At 39.0% G+C, this 24,540-nt stretch overlaps 1 protein-coding gene across 3 annotated transcripts in view; it reads left to right on the plus strand.

Moving 5' to 3' along the window:
• chchd3a (coiled-coil-helix-coiled-coil-helix domain containing 3a) overlaps window positions 1–24,540 on the plus strand; it is a 63,590-nt gene that overhangs the window by 26,063 nt on the left and 12,987 nt on the right. For all 3 annotated transcript variants that reach the window (XM_008400671.2, XM_008400672.3, XM_008400673.2), the window contains 2 exons: window positions 10,838–10,921; window positions 19,714–19,784. In XM_008400671.2, coding sequence (XP_008398893.1) covers window positions 10,838–10,921; window positions 19,714–19,784 — 155 coding nt within the window. The remainder of the gene's footprint in view (window positions 1–10,837; window positions 10,922–19,713; window positions 19,785–24,540) is intronic.

Raw genomic sequence — 24,540 nt, forward strand, 5'->3', positions numbered from 1 at the left:
GCTTCCAGCAGCAGGGCCTGGGTATAAATTTGCTTCGACTGATGGATGGATACTGGAGTCCGGACAGCCTATTTCTGACAAGAGAACTTGTACAGTCAATTTACTGCTCCAGCTTCACAGGGTGGTGGGTCCATTTATTATGCATATATTCATCCTCATTTGTACTAAACATTCTGGGAAGTGATGCTAAATCATGTCAGATTTGTGTGTGTAAAGAAATAATTCAATGTGTGTACGGCAAACAACAGCTACCTTACTCAGCAACTCTTGTGTTGCAAATTTTCTATATTTGCTCAGCAAATATAGAAAATGTTGTCAGCAAGGCCAGAAAAATTTTTAAAAAAAAAGTGTTTTAAGTCTGATTTTTGATTATGTTTTCCAATGCTTTCTTTAAATCATAATATGTGCTTCATTGTTTATATCCATATATGTACCCTGGTTTCAAAATTGTCATATTTAATATAGTTTTGCTTTGCTTCTGTCTCTGGGAGGTAGGTTTTAAGTTAAAAGTTTTGTAAAATAGCCAAGTGCATATAATGTCATTTCAACATTAATATCTAAACACACAGGTAACTCGATCTTTTTATCTGGTCTTTTTCATATTAGTTGTTTTTCTGTGTTTTTTTGAGAGCAGTATTAATGTGGTTTTAAGGAAGGGAACAGTCAGCTTAGCTAATGGTGTTTGAGGGAGAAATTGAGTCCTCTGCAAAGGAAAGAACCAATATGTAAAAAGCTAATTTTACTTCACAAATTAACTTTTCAATAAAGTCACTTATAATGTGAAACTCCAAAACAGCATTTAAAGCAATATGCAAGTAGGAACATTTAACAAAACCCAATAAAAATGGCATTGTATATGGTAAGATGTGGTGCATATGTGTACTGCTGCTAGAGAATTTTCAAGAGTGCTACTTGGATGTTGCAACAAGAACCCTATAGTTGCCTCACTTTCTTTTATTGAACAAACAAGCCTCTGTGATTTTGGTAGTTTTAAACTGTTTCCTTACTTAAAGTGATTGTTGATTCTCCTTCAATTTTCACAAATGTGTTGTTTTGTTGTTGTTGTTTTGTTTTATTTCACCAGAAAACAGGAAAATGAAGATACTTGTTAGAGTAAAGTGTATAAAGGTAAACTAAAAGAAAAAGTAAAAGGGACTGAAAGATATTTTTGCAGTTTTGAAACCATCTTTGTAAAACACTGTTACATGTTAATATTTGTAACTGGTTAATCTCTGCATGCAAAGAGGATTGGCTTGCACGGTTTTTTATTATTATTTTTAATTAACCAGGGTGTAGTTGGACAAAGAGGTTGGTTTGGCAATTAAAGGGGGATGTGTTTCTGCTGACAAGGGTTGGACAGGCCACACTTCTGACTGTGAACTCCTACTTTTTTATCAGGCCTGTGAAAACCACCTGCTGGGGACAATGAATATGTATTAACACACTGTCGGCATACATAATGTAGAGTATCTCTAGTCATAATCATTCAAGCCTTCAGCTGCCCATACATGCACTATCAGGATTTTATACAGGTAAAAAAATTCATAAGCCGCAGGCACATGGAAACAGACAAACCAGCCACATGCCATGTGGGTTGTCCATGAGGTCTAGTGTCAGCAACACATCTCGAGGCTGTGTCCTTTCATACCCACGTCTTCCCTCTCACCTTTTTTTTTGCCGTCGGTTGTTTCTCCTCATGCCTTTCTCTCACCAGCACTCATTCTCATTAACTTAGCACCAAGGGACATGTGTTGTCCAAAGGTAATGCGGCTCATAGCACTCCCACGTCATTTTGTCTGTTCTCTACTATCGGACAAAGGTATTTTCTGCCTTCAGTTTAGGATTCTGTCCGACTAGCTCCTCATTTTGCTCCATGTTTTCATCTGACTCCTTTCTGTTTTGAGTAACATTTACCTTTCCATTCCTACTTTAACTGAAGATGAGGTAAAAAATTTTAATAAGTAGATATTTTACATTCTAAATGTAAAATATCTTAGTATTTTTTTAATTTCTGAATTTGTTTTGGCTGTGGACCAAAACTAAACCATCCCAAAAATTTTCAAGAATTTGCTTGTCACTGCTGCTACATTATTAGATTAGATTAGATTTTACTAAGATCAATTTGGTTTTCAGACTTTCTGAAATTATTGTCAACCATTTTCACATTGCTTTGGTGCAAAGAGCTTTAGATCGAACGTATATCTCCTCATTATTTTGTAACACATGAGAGCATTTTTGCAAAGTAGAAATACCCAGGCATATCCCATGTTCCCAGATTGCTTCATTTTCATTAGTGCATACCCTCCCAGTTGCTTGGTAATGAACCTCCAGCTCCCCATCCCTTTTGTATCTCTTCTGTGTTGGATGTGACAGATGACTTAAGACCTCCAGAGGTTCACTCCCCACGGAGGTGGACTAAGGCAACACCCACCACAGAATGATCAATCAATCAGTTTACACCAGAGGCGCCCGATCAGCCAGTTAATCAATCTCTGAGCAAGCAGATGTTGCTGCCGTCCATCCACAGAGGATTGGTAATGTCTCCAACACAAGCTGAGGCTCGAAATGTATCGCAGTGTAAAGAGATTTCTTACATCTGTCAGCATTTTAAGTTTTGTTCATTTTCCTATTATATTTTTTCAAAACTCTTTCATAAATGTTTCATCTATCCAATTACACTAAAACGGTACACTTCGGAAACGGCTTCATACTTTCACTGACAGCAAATGAGATGTAAATGTTTGACTTGATTGCGACGTCTGACTCAGCCTTCTTACAGCCAGCTGAAACAAACAAGACTGTCAGCCGTCCATTGCTAACATCCTACACAATTGACACTTCATCTTAATTTACGATAAATGGTCAGCAGTTATGATAAATGTGTAAAAAATTAAGACGCCCACATTTGCCGCCTACTACCTTATGTCCCGGTCCTAGGCAGGTCTGCCATTTGACCTAGTAGGTCATTGTGCCATTTTTTGTACTTTGCCTAAGGAAAGAGACCAGGCACGAAACCACATCAAAGACTATGACCTCTGCCTATGTGCTCTACCAACCTAGCCACCCATTGCTCCCGAATATTGTTTTATACAATTCTTTTTGTTATGTTGCTTTTGCTGCTGTTAACAAATTTGTTTTAGCCGGACCAAAAGCAAAAATGGCTCTCAGGGTTGTAAAGGTTGCTGATCCCTGCAATAGTCTATTTGCCAGTGAAAATGCTGTGACTGAACAAGGCTGAATAACACTTAAGGTGTGATCTTGTCAGTCCTAGAAATCATTGTGTTCAGTCACAGTTTCCACCAGTTCAGTGAACCAGTACAGAAATGGATGGGAAAAAATGTTGTATGTGTTGTAACTACGTTTAATGAATCTACAGTCTGGCATTGTGTCTTAGTGAATATTTATGACTAAAAAAATGTGAACTTCTGTTTGGCTTGTTTGCAGTTACCATATTGAAAGTATGATGGTAAAATACTATTAAAACGGACTAATTAAGCATCAGTTCCAAAACGACTTGATATCTGATGCTTTGCTTCACCAAAGGGGGCAACATACCTTAAAAATGATCTTGTAGAATTGTGAAACAGCATTTGAACTCTGGGTGGGAGTAAGTGTGCATCCTTTGATGTCATCAGTGTTAAGCTCATTAACTGACCGCACCATAACGGACATGATTTTATTGCCCATACTCCTGAAATCTCCTAATGGCTGGCCATGAACTTGAGTGTGACTGGTGCTCAGTAAATTCCCATGATGCTTATTAAGCAGCAAAAGCGAATTATCTCCAATGGATTTTTATAGCCTCAGCTGTGAACTCCCATGTTTTACTGGTGATGTTAAAGATTAGATTATTATTGGCCGGTAAGGTCAGATAATATTTTATGCTATCACTGAAAATTTATTTGCTGCTCATGCATTTTAAAGATAATGTTACCACCGTTTTTTTTTGTAGCAAAAAGCCAAGGGTTATTACGAAGATATGTCTGAAAAGTTTGATGTATTCTTATACCACTGAAAAGTAAAAAAAAAAAACTGCCTTTCATCAAACCTCCCTTCTGATGTCTTGAAGTGTGAAATGTTCCCCAACAGCTGTCAGAAGAAACCGTCTCTTCTTCCAGCTCTGTTGTCATCTATATTCCACATTCACCCTGAATCCTCTCTCCATCCACCAAACACCGTTTCATCCCGTCTACCCTGTGAACCCTCACTTTTCTCCCTCCATCCATCTCTAACCTTCCGCACGCCACCTACACCTCCGCTGCGCTAATTAACACCAGAGCACGGTCGTATTGTTCTGCCCCCGTGACCTCCCCGCTGCCAGTGGGATCGTGCAGGACTTGCTGCTCACGGCTTCAGTATTAGTTTGTCATGGGCTCCTGTCGCACGTGAACGTGATAGATGGGCCCCGGTGTGCAGCTCTGACCCACCGTGCTGCATTGCGCACTCGGGCAGTGTGAGGGAGCATTGATTATGATGCTACTCGTGACAGGGGTGAATCAAGGCAGGGACGACAGTGGCAGAGAGGGGCATAAAAGAAAACAAGGTTATGGATGATGTGCAGTCTGTTAATGTGATGAGATTTGATTTGTGCTCTATTGATCACGACATCTCTCAAAATTATTTTCACCTATCATGATTTATAAGCATCTAGCAGGCACACGTTGAAACCGAACTCCTCCATTTTATTACGTCGGAGAATTTCTGTCATTGAACTGTGAAATGAAAAATGTAGCATGTGCAATGTTGCTTTTAGCCATTAACTTTCCCAAAGTGAAGTAGAGCAATGTTCCTTTTGTTTGTTGGAAATTAAATTTCTTGTAGATTAAAACAATGCAACTTTAACTTTTTTATTACGTTTTTGACTTTACAACCACAAGCTAGAAAACATTTTTCTGTGATTTTGTAAGATAGATGCAAAGTAACATTTTAAAATGAGTTTGCAAATAAAATGCCGAAAAGTATATTAGCTTTTATCCCATTTTATTTTGACATTCCTAAATAAACTCTCGTGCAACCAATTTCTTTCGGAAGTTGCATATTAAGTAAATACACCACCATAAGCAATTTGAGCTCAGTGTAAACACAGCTGTTTGAAGAAGAGGTTGTGAATAAACTGCATCATGGAGACCAGCAGAAAGGTCAGAGATAAGGGTTTGAAGAAGTTTACACCAGCAGTTCCTGAGCTTTGATAAACTAATGGAGCACTCTATCATCCATCATCTGAAACTAGAGTAAACCACAAACCTACCAAGACATGGTCAGTGACCTAAACTGACGGGGCAGGCGAGGAACAATTTAATCATAGAAGAATCCAGGAGTCCCACGTTAATGCCGAAGCAGCTGCAGAGAGCTGCAGCTCAAGTGAGGGAAATTTTTGACAGGACATTTATTAGATGTGTACTTTGGAGATGTGGCCTTCGTGGAAGAGTGGCAAGAAGAAACCCATTATTGAAAGTCAGCCTTGCAGTTTGCCACTAACTTTCAAGGTGATGGCAAACATGGAAGAAAGTGTTCTGGGAAGAAGGTTTGCTCCGGTCAAATGAAACTATGTACTCTTTCGGCCTACGTGCAAAAGACAAGCAAAACAACATTTCACCAACCATGTCATTGCCACCGACACGGTGGTGACACCATCATACTGCAGCGATTCAGGGATGGGGAAGCTGCATAATTCTTCGGAGTGGGTCAGGGATTCACCTTCTGTCAGGATAATAACATGAACATTCAACACAACCTACAATGCAATGCTCTGTTAAAATGCCTTAGTCAAATCCAATTGACAATCTGCATTGAGCTTTTAAAATTGAAGTTGCTTTGTGTTGGTCTGTCACCTAAAAAAACAAATAAAATGTTCAAGGGTTATGAATGCCTTGTGATACACTGTATATGTCCAAGTTGGTCAAGAAATGTTACCTTTGTATGGTTCTGACACATGTAGTGTTAACTGAAAGTAAGCAAACGTGTTGCAACAGGGGTAATAAAGCCTCTACTTTTAATGTTTGTTTTCCCAAAGACACCCATTCATTGCCATACAAGCTAAACGTATACTGCATATTCAGACTTTGGTACTGCTGACAGGTAAAGATTATTTTTATTTCAGTCCTTCCGCAGACTTGGAAAGGAAAAAAAAAAAGAAAAGCAAATGTCAGAGTACTTGAAACAACAAAGCAGGTGTGAAAGAAAATGGACTATAAGGGAGCAATTCAGTGAGAGAACAGCCGGCGGGTGGGCGGGAGGCAAGGGGAGGTGGGCTGACGCAGCAAAATCCACCTGTTCTCATCGCTCTCCCAAGCCCTCCCCTCTTCAGCTCCTCCCTGCTTCTCCTCCTCCTCCTCGTTCCCAGCCCTGCACCCTGCTCAAACTGCGGCAGTCAGCTAATTAAAAACACAGTTGTCCTTAATTATTCAGCGGCTTGCTAATTGATATTCACAGAGGCGATCACCGAGCCTAAACGATTCGTTTAATCTGACCACCGCGGTCTCACTTTCAGCCGCATGTCACCCTCGGCCATTTGTGCTACCGTACCCTAATCAGAGATGGGATAGGATAAAAATGTTTATTGCTTATTAACAATATTGTTTATTCCTGGGCTATAAAAAGAAATGGAAGTACTCTTGTAAAATTTTATGCATTCAATGGGATATTTTTCCTTTCGGTGTCCAGGGTTGCTGTACTGGAAAATTAGGCAGAGTAAAGCTGAGTGAAGAGTGTTTGCCACAGAGCTCAGGAAACTTCAGGTGTTTTTATTTGTCTTACCTCAAATGCACTTAAAAGGTTACTAAAACTTCAAACGTGAACGTGTAAGAAGGCCAAAAGTAAGAATTTGGCTTACTTTGGAGAATTTTTGCGCAGAGTTCAAGAGCAGCTATTACCATGCAACTAAAAAAATGCCAATTTTTTCTGTTGGATTATTATAAACAAAAACTCAAAACTTTCCGGTAGATATTTCTGACATATAAAAAAAAAATCTGACCAATGTAGATGCCCTTCTTTTCAATAACTGTCATTCATGAAGTATGTCAGTTTCTCGATGTGTTGACAATCAGCATTTTGTACCGCAGGCTAATGACTTTGGCTGAGCTTTAAGCAGACGTCATTGTGGCTGTCAACAAATTATTTTTATGCCCTTTTTTCCTAAATGCAACATTTTTCCAGTGCTTCTCTAACACATTCCCCTACTTGTGCTGTTGATCTCTACACTGCGTTACCTTCTGGATAGTTAGCCTCTTGGATTCTACTTACTTTTCTCTCTTGTCCTGCCAAGCACTTTGAATTGCCTTTTTATTAATTTTTTTAGTTTTGACATATGTTTTCCATTTTCAGATAGGCTGAATAGTTCCGCATATGGTCTACTAAGCTTTGAGTATCATCTTATCAAGCTGCCTCTTTCTTTCCCCCCAACCCTACTAGAGCTCTCCTCCACTAGCGACCATTTTTTATTTTTTATTTTTTTTAGGAGAACAAAAAGTGTATGGTCAGCGCTGAAGTCTGCCCTCATTGTTTGCCCCTTAGTGTGATTAGATTATCTTCTAACCCTGCTGAATAGGATTAATCAGTGAGAAAAAAAAAAATCCCAACACAATGCGTGTGGGTCTGGGCCTGTGCGTCGTCAAAAAGGAGGGTCAGCCAGCCCGCGTGGAAACTGAACACATGCACCGGTCCGTGTACATATAGACACTCCCATAGACTCAGACAAAAGGGAATTCGGAAAAAAGAAATCCCTTGGTACACATTTCTGTCACAACCTCTCCTGTTTTAATGAGCCCTTTAGTCGCCCCTTCAGCACACATTTATCTCTCGGCCTGCTCTCTGTGAGCACAGCTGCTCAGGCTGCTGTGTGTGCACGTGATGATTTGTGTACTGCAGATTAGTGTCTGAGCTTTCTGTTTGCGTCTCAGCATCTGCGTGCATGTTTTCTTTAGTGGTAAAATCAACACCTTTAGTCATCACTTACCACCGTAACGTCAAGCTTGGACACACTCCCGACAATATAGCAACCCTTTGCCAATACTGCCCACTTTCCCCATCGCCCCCCTGCCCCCCCCTCCTCTATCCCTTCAGGCTAAATTGAGCTGTTTGGGGGAGACAGTTTTCTGGCACCTTTGCAGGGTAATCCAGACACTTGAAAACTTTTCCATCGTCTCCCAGAGGCAGTGATTGCAGGCTCCGAATCAATAACAGGTTCTTTCTAGTGCGGTAACTCCATAATTTTTAAGGTATACTTCAGGGCACATTTACCCAACACTATGGTTGTGGTATGACTGTGTCTTGATTTCATTGTGCACAAAATAAACAATAGCACTAGCTGTAAGGGGACACAATAGAGAGAAATGTTTGACCAGAGCAATAAAGCTAGGTTATGTGGGGTCGTTTTGAGGACACTTCGGAGACACCAGCACCCCGGTCCTGGTGTTGTGTGTTTTTTTTTTTTTGTTTGTTTTTTTTGCCGAGTGTTGTCTTGAGTGTGATAAAGTGTTGCCCTGGAGTTAGTTTTATTCACTGTCTGGCACTATAATGAAGGTGTTTGCCTTTGCGACAGTGTTTTCTGTCTCGGTCTTCCTTCCAGAGCGAGCTTGGAGTATCCCCTTGACTTTGAAACTTCCCCCACTCATCTCGTGTGAGGACAGCTCCTCTCTGGGACTCCTCATCACGATGCATGCCGCATACAGTTTTGCCTGCAGTGTGTTGAGTAGCTACACTCAGATGGTTATCAGCGTAGTGAAGATTGGATGGGCTAAGGCATTTTTATATATATTGTATTTTTTTATGCTGCTGTATTCCCAAGCTTCCTTTAGTGTTCAAACTCAGAACTTCAAGGCTACACCTGTGTGACCGCTTTCCTAATGTAAAAGTACTCTTTAGTAATCTTGTGTATAACTGTAAATAGTCATGCACTTGAGGACTAAACGCACATTTTGTGGTTGTAAGCCACACATGCATTAAGAGTGCATGCACAGGTTTGTGTATTTGCCAGCAATAGTGTAAACTTGAAGGATGAAGTATGATTACTGAAGCAGAACAGCGTGGCAGCCAGTCACTCCTGGCATTTGAATACTAAACCTTTTCCAAATGTCACTTTGAGGAAAAGAATAAATCAGTGTCTCCTTACTCTTCTCATCCAATGCTTGCCTTATTCAGGAATTTGAGCAGAAGGTGAGTTTTTTTTTCCTTCTTCTAGATTTCTTTTCAGTTTGTTTGACTTGTTTTGTTTGGGTTTTTTTGTTTTTCGCACAGATTTCATTTTTAGTCTGTTTGCAAATTTGTCCCTACAGCTCGGTTTAGCTAGGCTGGTGAGGTAATGATCTTTTTTTTTTTTTTTTTATCTTGTGTGGACTGGTAAATACGTTTTGATTAGTCTTTGGCCCTCGTCACAGGCTGATGTTGTTTATTTTTCCTGCGAGAGGTGATCTATCAGGTCTTATCAGTGCTGTATGTCACAGAGAAAGTCAGTCGTACATTTAGTGAAGGTCACAGTAGAGGGGAGGACAGCAAAGATGGGTAGCCTCGGTAAATGTATATGGCAGAGCACAATACATGGTCGCTACAAAAAGTGATGCTATCTTGTCCTGATATTTTACCTGAAGAGCAAGCACAAGAGCCTGCCAAGGCACAGGCAGGCTCTCGCGCTTTGATGCTTGTGTATGCATTTATGTCTACCTACATGTCCCTAGGTGCAGGTACCGCTACGTCTTAAAACATTTTAATATTATAGAAGAGTTAATTTATTTTAACAATTCATTTCTGAGTTCAATTTGTGCATTTCATCTTTTTTTTAAAAATACATTTCTGGATTAGAAAGTAGATGTTTTTTCTTCTTATCTTAAATGTCATATTTCCATTAACTTTAAATGGAAAATGCTCATATTTAACAGAAATATAACATTAAGAAAATAACTCTGTGTGTAATTTATCTATGCATGTTTCTCTTAGACAACTGAATTCCTGAAATAATGTTCTAATTTACTGAATATGACTGTCCTTTTGCTGCAGTTTTACGCTATGCACATAGGCAAGGCTCTTTTAAGAATCATTTTTTAAATTTCTTGTTAGTAAATCGAAGGGTGAAGTTCAAAGTTCTGCAGGTAGATGACGCCTAGTACATAAAACTTTGAACTCTTCAAACCACAGTGGACCTCCACCAGCATTTCAGATGCCTCCCCAAATCACCACTGATACCGAGAGTCTAAGTTTGACTCTGGACCTTAAGCAGAATGAATGAAGTGCCTCTCCACTCTTCCATCAGACCCTGACATCTTGATTTCCAAATTCAATGCAAAATTCATCAAAAGACTACAAGAATGTGAGAGCTGGAGCCTGCGTCCTGGTTATGCATGCGTTATGTTGGTTATTGAAGTTCTGAACCCATCCAGGGTCCGTGGCTTGTGAATCTTCCCCGAACTCTTGAATAGTCTTTGCTTCACAAACCTCTCAAGACAAAAATTACTCTTGTTGCCTCTGCGCTTTTTTCCCCCCACTCACATTCTCATAAATATGCTTGGATCCTGCATCATCTGAGCTGTCAGCTTGTTTTTTCAAGTGACCTTTTGTGACTGATGGAGATTGTACATGACTGACTAAACTGTAAAGTTGGGTCTTCCCTATGATTGTGTTGTGTGACCATAACACTTTGGGTTTCTTTTTGAATTTATCTATTGCAATATATAAACTTTTTAGTGGTGTTCCAAGTCATTGAGATATTCTTGGACAGTCAAGTATGTTATGATACAAAAGGGTTTGATTTGGGAAGTGTTTTTATTTATATGTACATATATAAAATGTTTCTATTATTCCCATAATTTCCATAGAAAAAATGTTTTCTCCTGTCTGTGTTTTTTAGGCCAAGCAGCTGGAGGCCAAGGAAGCAGATCTGAAGAAGCAGGATGCTTTTTACAGAGAGCAGGTGGCCCGACTAGGAGAAAGGGTAAGGGGGGAAAAAAAACTTCCTTCCTACTGATTAATGTCCTTTAAATAGTTTGTGCAACACTCTATTTAAGTTTGTAAATTAGGTCATCTTTTCAATGGGGTGTTAAAGTTGATTACTAACAACCTTGTGCATTCAATGACAAATTATTTATTCACCTTGATGTCCTCCTGGTTTAATATCATCCTTCCGCTCAGCATCTGCATGTTTTTCCCAGTGTGTTGTGTATTTCTGTTCTTTGCATCAACTTTTTCACTGCTGTTTTTTTTTTTTTTTTGCTTGAAGGACGAGGTTGCGCCTTAATCTCTGTCTGTATCTTCCTGTCTCTGAAATGGATCCTACCCTGAGTTTCTCTGACATACTGGTGTCCCATGGACTAGAACAAGGGTCAGCTGCAATGCTTTCCACACTTCAAATGACAGCACCATACTGGTCCCTGTGAGAGATGCCTGCAAGGCAGGGGACCAGGGTCAAATGCCCTATTGAAGAGTGGTTAGAAAGGATGCCTTCATGCAGCTCTCAAATCACAAGTGTCTAAGTAAGACTATAATGCCCTTGTTAATGTGCTTAAAATTATACACTCCTGCTGGGAACGGGTTTTCTCCCCTTTGGAGGGTGCAAAAAGTCAAACGCTCCCTATAGTGGGAGCCAGATGGAAATTATATGCTGTTGCAAAGTCATTGTGGAGGAGAATCATTCACACTCTATTATAGGAATATATTATGAATTTTAGTGCAGACATGTTAAAGTAAGACTCTAAAGATAATAAGGCTTTTTCCTATGCAATCGAATGCATCAATTAAGCTTAATTTCTTATAGTAGGGATGGGTTGCTTCTCACTACTTGCAGGGTATTCTGCTATCTGTGATCATATAAATTCTCTTTTCATCTCTTTAGATTACGTCAGGTTATCACTCAGTTCAAAAGTCTGACGAAAATTTGATTCAAGCCAGTTTCATTTTGACTTGTCAGTGGTTCATCCATAAATCCTAGCTTGACTCTTTTCCCCAACACTTATTGGGTTATTACATCACTTGGCGTAGTGTTTCGCATACAGGAGCTCATTTGGTGCGGATAGTAAAAGTGATGAGCCCCAACGAGCGTGGACATTATCGACTTTTAAGCGCCGGCCATCCATCAGCCATGTTGGGCTCTGGTCAATATCCCTTAGATCAAAGTGTCAACAAAACACCTTCACACCTCAAAGAGAAACACGAGATTGAAAGAGAGAGAGAGGTGGCGAGAGAGAAGCAGACAGAGAGGAATGGATAGACAAAATGGGCAGGCTTCAAGGAAAACAGAGAAACGGTGGGTTTTAACTCAGGCAATGACGTGACGGAAAAAGTAACTGGAGCCGAAAACATTCTTCCTGAAAACGCACACCTAAACATTATGATAAAGTGGCATTTTGTGAGAAACTATGGGATGAAAAAAAAGACGGAGGAGCTTTGAAAAGATTAAATGTCACAAATAATAGAGAACAAGACAGCTCAGAGAAAAGGTTGAACTGCCTTCTGTTGCTGTGTTGAAAATAAGGTTAGATCTGAAACGAGAAGAGGGAAGCACATAAAGGACCTGCGAGAAATCTCATGTCATTAATTTATTTATGATGGGAAAAAAAGGCATTCATTTATTTCAAAAACCCAAGTTAGCCATACAAACCTGCACTGAAAACAATAAGATATAGTTGTCAGTTCATAAGGTGAACCCTAGTCATCAGGTTAGGATTAGATCATCCCCTGTATAATTCCAGAAATCTGTAATCCCTCTAAGTGATGATATGCATGAACATGTGAGAGAACATCTGTAAAGATGGGCATCAACTCAGAAAAGACACAATCTCGTGCATATTATTTCTGAACCGGCATGCAGGGATTGAAGTAGCTGCAGCGCGAAGCAGAGTGTACGGCGTACTTATCCAGGTCAGACTGTTTGTTTGTAATGTGCACTGATTCATCACAGCAATAAAATCACTGACTCCTTCACAGTTCATATGTAGCATGTAATCGTTTTGCATAAAGCGTAAATGATGGTTAGTTTGCAGAGAGCGCTCTTACAGAGAATGCAAGAGATTTCTAGAAATGTGACATGTGAAGTCTGGATTATGCTGGATATAATTTGTTACGATCTGTGTTTTCTGTATAGTCATCTTGGGATTTTCTGTGTTTAGTCCTGTTTCCCTGAGTCAGTGTTGTCCTGTCAGCCCTTGATTGTTCCCAGGTGTGTCTCGTCCCCTTGACTACCCCCGTGTGTATTTAAGTCCACCTGTTGTCTCTGTCTCTTGTCAGATCCTCGTCACACTTCTATCGTCTAACGTTGAAGCTCTCCAGTTGTACTGTGAAGTCCTGGTTTGCATAGCTCTTGTTTCAGTCTTCAGTTATCAGTTGCTACCGGTATTAGCTGTGTGCTAACTCTCTGCCGTGCTGCCTGTTCTGGACTGTTGAGCTGTCTTCATTAAATTCATCATCATCTTCATCATCAACCTGGGTCTCAGCATTCATTCTCACCACCACCAACCACACCCCATGACAGTTATTACATAATTTATTGTGCTACACAGTGTAGCAACAAGTGCTGTTGTAGTTTATTTTTTTTAACCATCTCAAATGCAACATTTCTGAATCAAACTGGACATGCTATCATGCTTATAGCTAAGATCCTTTGATGCCGATGGCTGATCAATAGTTTTGATGCAGGCTAGTGGAGACAGATTGCCTAACCAGCCCTAACCCAAACATGCGGCCAAACAATGACCGTTTAACCAGACATTACAATCCGTTTAGAGTAATCAGATCAGTAACCTGCTTTACATGCAAAAGTGTAAGAGTGGGCTGTCAGTCAACAATACACCAACAGGTCAGCTGACCTTCCTTTAACATCACAGACACATTCAGCTGATCTAAGTTTGTACTTATCAAGGCGCATCTGAAATTCTTCTGAGTCACGTTTCAATGCAGCTGCGTTAAAACTTGACTAAGCCTAAAATAACTATTTTCGGCTTCTAAATTTGTGCCTCAGCAGAGGCGATTTAAGAGACGAAATGAAAATAAATGATGGTGGGATTTCACAATTTCTCCACATGTTCACACAGAGAGCCATAAAGTAGCGGCACACTGAATCAGCTGACGGCTCACTCGCACACCTTTTAGTTTCTGCTCATAAATGACTGGACATTTAGAGGAATAAAGGGATGTGCTTATTGTGGGAATATCGGCTCCAAATAGATAAATAAATAAACTACTTGCAGAGAGAATCACTTGTATAGCATCTTGATTTGATTAGTAGAATCCTGACGAGAGAGAGAGAGAAGGTGATTGTTTTATTTTGGAGGATTCAAACAATCAAAATGAAAATCCTGATCTTTGGATTATTTCAGGTGGCTAGTTATTTGTTTTTGTTTAGTTTTTTAAATGTGAGTTTCCTGGTAGATTATATGAACGAGGTTTGAGTGTTGATTGATCCCTTAATCAATAAATTGGACACTCCAGACAAGTGAAATAAACTTTAAATATAGTTTAAAAATGTTTTTTTTGTTCCATTTGTACCAAGATAAAATTAAAAAAAAAATTGCCTCAAAATCCATTTCATCTTCTCAGACCCAATGTGTTTGTATTTATGCTCACGAAGACATATGTTTCATTTCAAACGCATCATAAATTGTCACAAAATGTCAAAATTGTTCTTGTTTATATTTTATCATTTTTAGGATAGTAATATAAAATCTAGCATTGCATTGCGTGACATTTACCAAAATATAATTCCAGTAATAGATTGGGATGTTTATTCAAGTCTAATAAGGAAAGATTTATAAAAACAAAAAGGAGAAAAAAAAACTGCCAAGTTGAAGCTGGTGAACTGCAAACACAGCTGTAGTTTTCCTAGCCAATCAACGGCCCTGTAGTTATCAAAACATAATACTTCTCACTTCCAAAGCTGTCCCTTTTCCACTTAGATTGGACAAATTTAATTTTCCTCACAGTGCACTGCTGGCCGAATATCATCTCCCATCACTGTTTGTGCCCTCCGTCTGTTCTCGGCTGCTCCCAAATACCTCAGGATTCCCCCCCCAGCATCGTGCAAAAGAGCCAAAGTGACCAAAAGAGAGCAAGAAGGAGCGAGATAGAATGTAAGTCTGATATATATTACATGTCTCTTCCAATCCAACATGGCCATTCATCAGAGGGGCTTCCAGTGACAGGCCATCACCAGGCTCCCAGACAGCTCAGCCCGCTGCCGCCACCGCGACTGTTCATTGGGGCCACGGCTACCAAATAGCCCCTGAAAACAATATCTATATATTTATTAAATTTTCACTCAATACCTGCCTCGCTGTAAAACAATCTCATATTTAACAATCAACTTGCCAATGTTTTTTTTTTCTTCCCTTTCCCCAACCAGATTGTTTAAAGCCCTCCCTCCATATCCATCTCTCTATCACACCCTTTTCTTTTAGCTTTTTTTCTTTTTGTGCTTTAGTGTTTGGGTTTTTTTTTCCTCCTGAATGCCTCAATTTTATCTTTTTTCTTTCTTTCAGAAAATAATTTTCTTCTCCTCCTGTCTTTCTTTTTTCCTTGTATATCGATGAAATTGGATTTTTTTTTTTTTGCTCCTGTCCTATGGAGGACAATCACAGCAGCAATTGCCGTCTCATAGCAAAGCTCCACAGCTCTATGAAAGTAAGAAATACTGGAGAGAGTGCATTAAAAAGCAGTGATGGCATCTGTCTCTATCTCTCATGGTATAGCCATCTCTTACTCTGCCTGTCCTCATTCCTTTCCCTTTTTTTCACTTCTCTTTTGCTCTGTTTGTTTTTCCTAAAACATTTACTTAAAATATCTGCTTTTTCTCCAATAGGCATATTTGAGACAGGGATGCTTTGATTTCAAAGCAATTTTTTTCGCTCACTATGAAACTACCCCATGTAAATAATACGCCTCAGCCTCAAAACTAGAGCCAGAGATATTTGAAGTGACTTTTTTTTTTTAATGGTATTCAGTTATTTTTTTCCTGCTGTTTGCTGGTTTAGTTGTATATTGGTATTTACGTGGACTTGACTGCAGAGGCAGTTATCGTCCTTCAACTGCTACAGTCTATGGTTTTCATTCTTAAGAGCTCTGGGACAATCTAACTTGAAGTGACTTTTTGAAAAATCTCGGGAAAACAAATGCAAATGGGTCACTATTCACTATTTGGCTTGTAGGAAATAAATGCTAGGCTTCATAACATCTGCATAGTCAGTGCCAGGGGTCTCAAACATCAGTCTTCGAGACCTTTTTTTCTGATCTTTTCGAGATTTATTTATTTATTGGTAGCTTTCTGTAGAACCCGACTCCAGATGTAGTTCAGACATCTGGAGTCTGAACTCCAGATGTCTGGAGTTCAACGAAAAGAACTGTTTCACTAATTAAACTGATGACACATGGTTGATCTTCAGTTCACGAAGAGCGACTATAAAAACTTAATGTGACTTCAGAGACATTGCTGATCAAATCTTGCCCTAGACTGAATGATGTGAGTTTAATCTGGGGCGTCATTTGAAGTGTTTCGTAAAAGAAAGTGTGCAATGAAAAGGGTTAAAATATGTAGACCAACCTTTTTGTTTTCTATTTAAGCAAGATGCAGTAATTTACACAGCAGAAGCTGCTGCTGTTTTTTTTTTTTTTTTAAACTTAATGTTGATCATTGTGGGGCTTCATCCTATGCAAGGCCGTCCTACTTAGCAGCAGTTAAGAGGGAGAACCAATCAGCTCATGCAATTATGCGCTTTATTCGTTAAAGGTCGGAAATGATTTTCTTTAAACTGAGTCTGTGTTTAAGTGCTGCTTGTATCTTTTCCATATCATTGCAGTGCATTAGCAGTAATGACTTAATGTGTGTTTGACACCTGTCTCACTAGTATTCTGCTTTGCTTTGGAATGAGCTAAAAAAAAAACTTCCAGAAAGCAAACAGAGAAGTGAAAATGGATGGAAACCTTTTACATCATGCAATAAACTCATTCCTATTGCTATTTAAAATTGTTAATCCAATGGCACGGCGTAGCTGGACAGCACCGACCAGAACACGTTTAGTGAGTTTGTGTTAGCAGCTGCGAAAACCCCGATTAAGAAAGGTCTGCACGTTTTTAACCAGACGCTTCAGTGTGTGTCTTGTCTGAACTAATAAAAGGTCAGGGGTTTTTCTTGAAATCAGTTGGGAATAACAGCAGGATGTCACAATTTTAGGCCACTCAGTAATCAGACAAATTATACTCTTCTCTACTGTTGAGTGAGTTACTGTTTATATCTAGCCACCAGGGTGCAGGTACACCTTTTAGTTTGTGTCTACACCTGTTTCTGTTTTGTCTTTATTTTTTTTATTATTTTTATGTTTTGTTCAAGAAAACAAGTGCATGTTTGTGTGTGTGTTTGCAACTGCATAAAAAAAAGCCTTGCAATCACAGTCACACACAACCTTTTGTCCTCTCAGGTGGATTAGTGCGCTGATTAGTGCCAGCTCTGCCATTTAGGCAGGTGTTATTACGTTATACTTGGTATTCCAGACACAGACCCAAACTCAGCTCAGGCTTTCTCTCCTTTTCCTTCCAGTGGTTTAATCTCAGCACACAGGAGAGGACTTATTCTGGCCTCTTTAGCATCCCTAAAAAAAAAAAAAATCCCTGTTTAGTCTCTTCCTTTTTAAGCAATCTTGTTTAAAAAAAATGTTTCTGGAAGTATTGCATAGTTTTTGTGAACAGCATATTTTCTGGCAATTTCCTCAGCAGCACACCATTTAAATATTAGCATGTTTTTTTGTGTGTGCCTCAAAAACACATTGTCATTGTTTTGTAGCATATTTCCTCTGAAATATTCATATTTATGATGATTACACTTTGTATGCATGTTCAAATTTGTTCTATCGTACACTTTAGAGGTCAAAACTGACCTCTAAAGTAGTTTTGAAACTCCGCACGTCATGCCCCGGTAAAGTACATTCAGTAAACTGCGGTTCATTTATAATGGCGTCCATTCAAAAAAAGAGGACTCCAATTGGTATCAGACCTTTTGTCAGTGTCATGTCCCATCCTCTTTTACCTCTACAGCACATGACTATTGATCTTTTCAGCAGTGCACTTCATTCTTATTGATCCTCACTGAACTATGATGAATGTCTCTCCTGCTTGAAGGTGAAGTTAACGCAGATGAAACCAAGAAGCCTGAATGTGAAAATGCGACACATTGCAAGTTTGCAAAGTATGCAGAAGCGTTTCGATGTTGGATACTCTTTAAGATGTGAAGTAAACATGTCAGAAGATTGCTGACATTTCTGATTAGTGCTAATAATTGCATCTTGAAAAAATAGTTATTGTTTTTTACGCTTCCTTTTTTTTACTAACTGCATTCTTACACATTCCTGTATAATTTGTAACCGTTTCATAACAAGTACTTTGAAATCCATAAATATTTCACCTATCAAGCACTGTTAAATTACAGATGAAGCTTTCTCAATCAATCTTTTTGCGGCAGTCGTTTTCATTATTGCAGATACTTCATAATGATTTCATATATCAACAAAAAGTTCATTTATTTCAGTTATTCAATCCAAACAGTGAAACAAATTAAATAGTGTGATAAATGCCATTAGTTTGCAGATAATTAAAAACTCCAAGCCGAGTTTCACAGAAAATTAGGACGGTACAAAGACCAAAAAACAAAAAAAGATACAGAGATGTTATGTTATATAAATCATAAACTTGTAATCAGGCTTTGTGTCACAGTGCTTTAAAGACTGTAGTCTTATTGTTGCTCTTCTTTTCTTCTTTGAAACATTTTCCTTTCACTGAACTTTCTATTAGTGTGCTTGATGTGTCACTCAGTGGACAGCTGGCTTCTTTAGCAGTGATCGTTTATGCTTTGTTGTGGAGGATTTCAATGCTTTTAAATAATATTTAAATACCGGCATTAACATGAGATTTTGACACTTATCTATTTATTGTGACTTGCTGGGATTCCTGTGTACATTTTTCTCACTTATCAATGAGTAATGGATTAGACAAGTCATTTGTTTTTACAGTCAATAGTCTTGTTCAAAATGTTCCATGGTAGACTGGATATTAACCTACTCACCAACAGCAAACTAAACGAAAGAAGCAAATGCTTTACTTTTGAGGTCTCGCCATTTCATGAATGTATCGTGCCCTTTTCCAACAAAGGAATATTTGTAATGCTAGGCATTCCCCGACACCTTTGAAAAGTCAAACCACTCTAAATCAAGCTATCTGTCATACCTTTACAACCTCTCACGACGTGATTATAAATGTGCATAACAGCCTCTGGAGAGTGACAAAAAGAATCTTCCTGGGGTTATATAAATGCTCCAGAAGAGAGGGTCTATGGCTGTGTTTGCGGAGGTAATTTAGGTTGAGTGGGCTCATTTTCTACGGGTCACCAGGGGATTCTGACCACTCGTCTGTACCTTGTTGACTAGCGACCTTTTGGCCTTGCAGGACTGCTCTCTGTTATTACAGCAGTCTTTTGTGAGAAGATAAGCACAAGTGCCTGTGTTTCACACTTTCTCATCGCAGTAGAAGAGGTCTGAAGGATTTTGCCTTTGCGAGCTTCATACCTACGAGACGTCTGTTGTGAAAACTTTGCAAACGTTACATTTGAATGAGGTTTCAGAGCTAAGCAGAAGCAGAGCACTGTGTCATACATGAAGCACATGTTTCATGTGAAGGATTGTTGCCGGTTTTGGCGTTATGTAGTCACGCTGCTATTATCAAGCATTCATGAGTTTCTTCCTTCTCTGTCTACAGAGCGCGCAGTTCTACAAGGTCACCACCGAGAACTATGACAAAGCTGTCGACCAAGTAAACGCCAAATTCAAGTAAGTGTACTCATTGTTAATGCTTCCAAAACGAATGACGTAAACGCTGTCACGAAAAATAACACGAATTAAAAAAAAAAAAAAATGTGACCACCCTTCTATCTAAAGCTTTTTTTGTATTAACTTTTCAACACAGCTTTTCTCTAAGCTGTGTGAAGACCTGAAAATGACACTGATAACTACAAAGCAGTAGAAAGCTTTAAAAACGATATCAGGCTCCCCGCTTCTGATTTCCGCTCACTGAAAAGTAATTAACAAGTGTCAAAGAAGTCAAAACAAGATCCTAATGATGAAGAAAACTTTTTCTTATTTTTCTCTCCGAGTCGATTTGGAAATATTAGCACTATTACTCACCTCACATGCCATTCAAATTGAGCTCCTGCAACTTCTTTAGGTATTACTCCAAAGTAAGAGGGACACTGATCAATATGAGTATTTTAATTTTTAAATCGTTGAAATGTCTTCTTCGTCTTCCTGATTAGATTTCAAACTTCTGCATTCAAGATCTTTCAACTGAAAAATCTCTTTTCCGTCTTGCAGGCGTTGCATTCATGTTGCGATCACATGTCTGTTCTCCAAAACGATGCGTTCACTGACTGTCGTCTGTCTTTATGGGCAGATGAATAGATTGAATTAATTCATGCCAGCCTCATTCCAACCGCAGCACATTGGACCCCGAACCACGTTAGTGTCGTCTGTATGCTGATGTTAATGATGTGGTTCACTGATGATTCTGAAGAGACGTAGACCAATGATAATACTGAAACTCATGCTTGTTTTTTTTTTTTCACTGACAAAGGGGTATCATTTATTGTGTATCTTTCTGGTTAACAAAAATGCAAAACTGATGAAACACTTATAATACCTTTGAATAATAACTGGAATCTAAATTGAAACTTTTGAGTACTTGTCTTTATCTTCCCACTGCAGAGTAATGTTTTTTGTGAGTTTATTGCGTTATGTTTTTAAACATATTAAACACTTCTTGTTGCTGAAATCTGCAATACAAATAATCCTGACTCGAAAGCTGAAAAGAATGAAATTTCAACTTGGAAAAAATGAGTTAACTCTTCAAGAATAGATATGGAAAATAGAATAAACAAACTAGATACTTTATTGAATGACTTAATATTTTGTGTGTGAAGTTACCAATAGATGCAAACTTGTGCCACACCTTGCAATGATAAAAGAAAAACTCAGTCGGACGGCAATTTTAAACATTTAAGCTGTCACTGAGGTAGTTGAGATCCAACTCGTAAATGTAACTGAAGAAGACACAGGAACCCTCCCCTTCCCTCAACCATCTGTCTTCTTAATAAGAGGCCATTAGACTCCATAGTAATGTAGGCAAAGTGGATGAGGAGCCTGCAGGAGGCGGGGCAAGTTTGGGCCTTGACTCGGAGTGCAGCTCTGGGGAGGCTGTGTTGATTGTGTTAGCTTGTCATTAGCCAGCGCTAACACTGGGATCATTGTCTCCCTCAGAAATGTTGGAAACTGATTAGCCTAGCCCACCAGGGCTTTAGCGCTAGACTCGTAGAAGCCAGAGCTTAGACTTCCCAAATCAAATTAAAGAAAAAAAAAGATGCACTGGAATCACATTAGCGCAAAATGACAGCTCTAACTCCAACCAAGCGTCGACCTAATGTGCAGTTAGTCATGTGACACGGGTCTTTGCACGGAATACTGTGATTGGAGGATTTGATTATAGGAGGTGCATTAGCAGGGCTGTGACTGGGCTCGAATGGTGGAAAAGGGGGAGGATTTTATTGTGTATCCGAGCTAATGAAATAGCAGGAAGGTCTGGTGTTACAAGACGGGAGCAGAGATGCATTGAGGGGATCAGACGAAAGGGGTTAATTGGATTTAACGAGTTCTGTTTGACCCATTATTGTTTATGTGAAGAAGTTCATGCATAATGGCGTGTTTGTTTGCTCTCGTAATGAGCGGCTTTTGCGTCTTTGCTCCAAGCTCCTGTGACAGACCTTACAGAGATAAGATGCAATCTTTGGCCTCTGTAGCACATTAATAAATATTTCTTTTGTCTCTCAGCGACTTTTGATTTTCACAGTAATAAAAATGTCCTGTTGAAATCATAATAAAACGACTTGACACCTTATCCATGTTTGATCGAATTAACATTTGGTATGGTAATATGTGGATGTAACATGTGAGCCATAGTTTGGGGAATATCTTTATTTCACTTTAGCTCATCTCTGTGCTACTGAAGGGTCTATAAGCGCTGATATTAAGCTACAGTTTATTATAGTGGAGAAGCTGTGTAGGGCCAGATGTGGATGTCTGTCATGGTTTATTACTTTTTCAGACAAGATATCAGGAGTAGGTGGGAGCTCAGAGGTATATTACCACCTAAGCTCTGTGCAGCACCTGTTCTTATGCAGGTTCTTTGGGTTGATGCTCTTCAGCATTAAAAACGATTTGTTTGATTTAAATGCAACTGGTGATCAAGAGATTAGCTAAAAACAGAGCGTCTTTATATTCTAAAATTCACAATATTACATTACCTGACCTTATTAAACGCATTCTCATACGACACACTCACACAATGTACACGTATATGTATGGAATGATGCAGATCTACCATTGCTCAGATTCTTTCCTAACTATGATTTTTTGGCATTGTTAACACTAGAATGTTCCAAAAACTGAGCTGAGTCAGAATCAACTCATATTTTCATTCTTTAAAAGAAACACACATAAAAGTCTGATGGCTTACATTCAACCATACATTCCCTTAAATACACTCAAAACGTACCAGATAAGGTTTTCTAGAAACATACATGGAGAGTTGCAACACTTTTATTTTCCCCATGACACTGACTGCAGATAAGAGTTCCCAGTTGCCTGTAAAAATGCGACTATCTCCTTCGTTCTCTTCTGATTTATAAGCTGCCTCATTCACTTGTGGTTATTTATCAAAGTAACAGCCACAGATGTGACAGTGTCCAGCCATGAATGCTTGACCTTTTGCTCTTCTACATGTATGTAAGATATGTGTGAGCTGCGCAGGGATGAACAGACACCTATGACACCTATGACAGCACTATTGGTGATATTAAGTAGAATTGTAGCTCGACAGGTGTATTGTTTAAAAGATAGGCTGACAAGCGTGGAGGCACATTTTTATTATGTGATTATGAGAAAAGGTGGAATGAAGTAAAGCCTGGGTCATCCTCAGCTTCCTGTCAGTGGGAACCTTTGACATCTTTGTTGAAGGTGTCCAGGGTTCTTTTTGAATTAACCTGGGACATGACCATCATGTAGTAGGTGAAACTGACAAGGCTGTGCAATGCGAAGGATGTGAACTCCTAATTTGAACATCTCTATCCCCCCTTTGAATTCTCAAAATTTGATTTAAGATCTTAAAATGTAATGCGTTTCACACTTTGTTTATGACCAAGACTGCAGATTTTCAGTTTCCCGTGTACGTGCTGCCAGGAAGGATAAAATCTCATTTTATTCAGTCACTCCACTGTCACTCCTCTTTCCCCTACGGCAACATGCTCACTCCCTCTGTCTGTTGTTTGTTTTTTTTAGCTCTTTTGAATAAATCTGTTTTTTAAATTTAATCCAGTTGACAATAACAGCCGTCTCGGTCCCCGCTTTGCCTCTCAGCACACACACAAGCAAAGGTGGAACGAGGAGGAGTGGAGCAAAACTTGTTGAATGTTAATGGCTCGTTGTTTTTCTGCACTGTCTTTTCTAGACACCAAACCTGTCTTTCTTTTTTATGTTGCATCAGATCCCTCTTACCATTCATTTGTGTAATGACTTATATACCAACCCCTTATTTTCTAGAGATCAAATGTTGCACAAAATGACGGGTAAATAAAGTGATTAATACTTGAAAGTGTCTAAATATCTTTGGATACAGAACTGCACTTTTTTTTTCTTCAAAAATGATTTTAAAGTATCATAAATACTCTTAATTCTTCATATGGACATTCATCCCTAATTTCTTTGTCTACAGTAGCTGTTACGCACTTACAAGTAAGCTATAAAAATTAAACAACTTTACATATAAATATTTAAGGGTATAAACATGTTGACATAACTAACATTTAGTGATTTATTAGATGCAGTTATTTTACAGATGTTTTGCTTGTTGTAGTAATAGAAGCGTGTTTCTTTAGTTTAGTAAGCAATAGGAAGGCAGGAAAGACTGAGTAGCATTTTGACCTTTCTGTCAGTTGAGAGTAGCCACAATTCTGTCGCTAGGCAACCTGGTCACAAGGACAGGATGGTGGTCAGCTGAAGAGACAGAAGTCAATAACTGCTTTAAAAGCTCCTCTTTTGGTCTTAAGAGCTTCGTCTTTCCGACTGGGAAAGGCACATAATTCAAGCTGCATCCAGCAACGGGTGGGGGAAGGGGAGTACTATGTTAAAGTATGTTATAAACAGCCAGAGAAAACTCAGAGTTTCTCCAGCTCGTTTTTTTCCCGTTTTTTTTAGGTGTTTTGGAAAATCTTGTGTTTCCAAAACGCAAGATTTAGTGTTTTGGAAACCATAACTTTTGAAAACCCAGTATACCTTGTTATCCCAACTGGTCCTCACCCCTTACTAACTGAATTTACAGACATAGTTTAAAGTAAACAGAATGGATTTATTGTGAGTCTGCGCCTGTGGAATTTTACATTTTTTTTCTAGGTTTAGTGAAAAATGTGATTTTCTAAATTATTCATATTCTACGATCAATTTTAAAGTCACTCTTTGTCACCACAGCAAAGAAAGTCCTTGG

Source organism: Poecilia reticulata, chromosome 23 (genome assembly GCF_904066995.2).
Source record: "Poecilia reticulata chromosome 23, P_reticulata-male-v2, whole genome shotgun sequence".
Classification (NCBI taxonomy): Eukaryota; Metazoa; Chordata; class Actinopteri; order Cyprinodontiformes; family Poeciliidae; genus Poecilia; species Poecilia reticulata.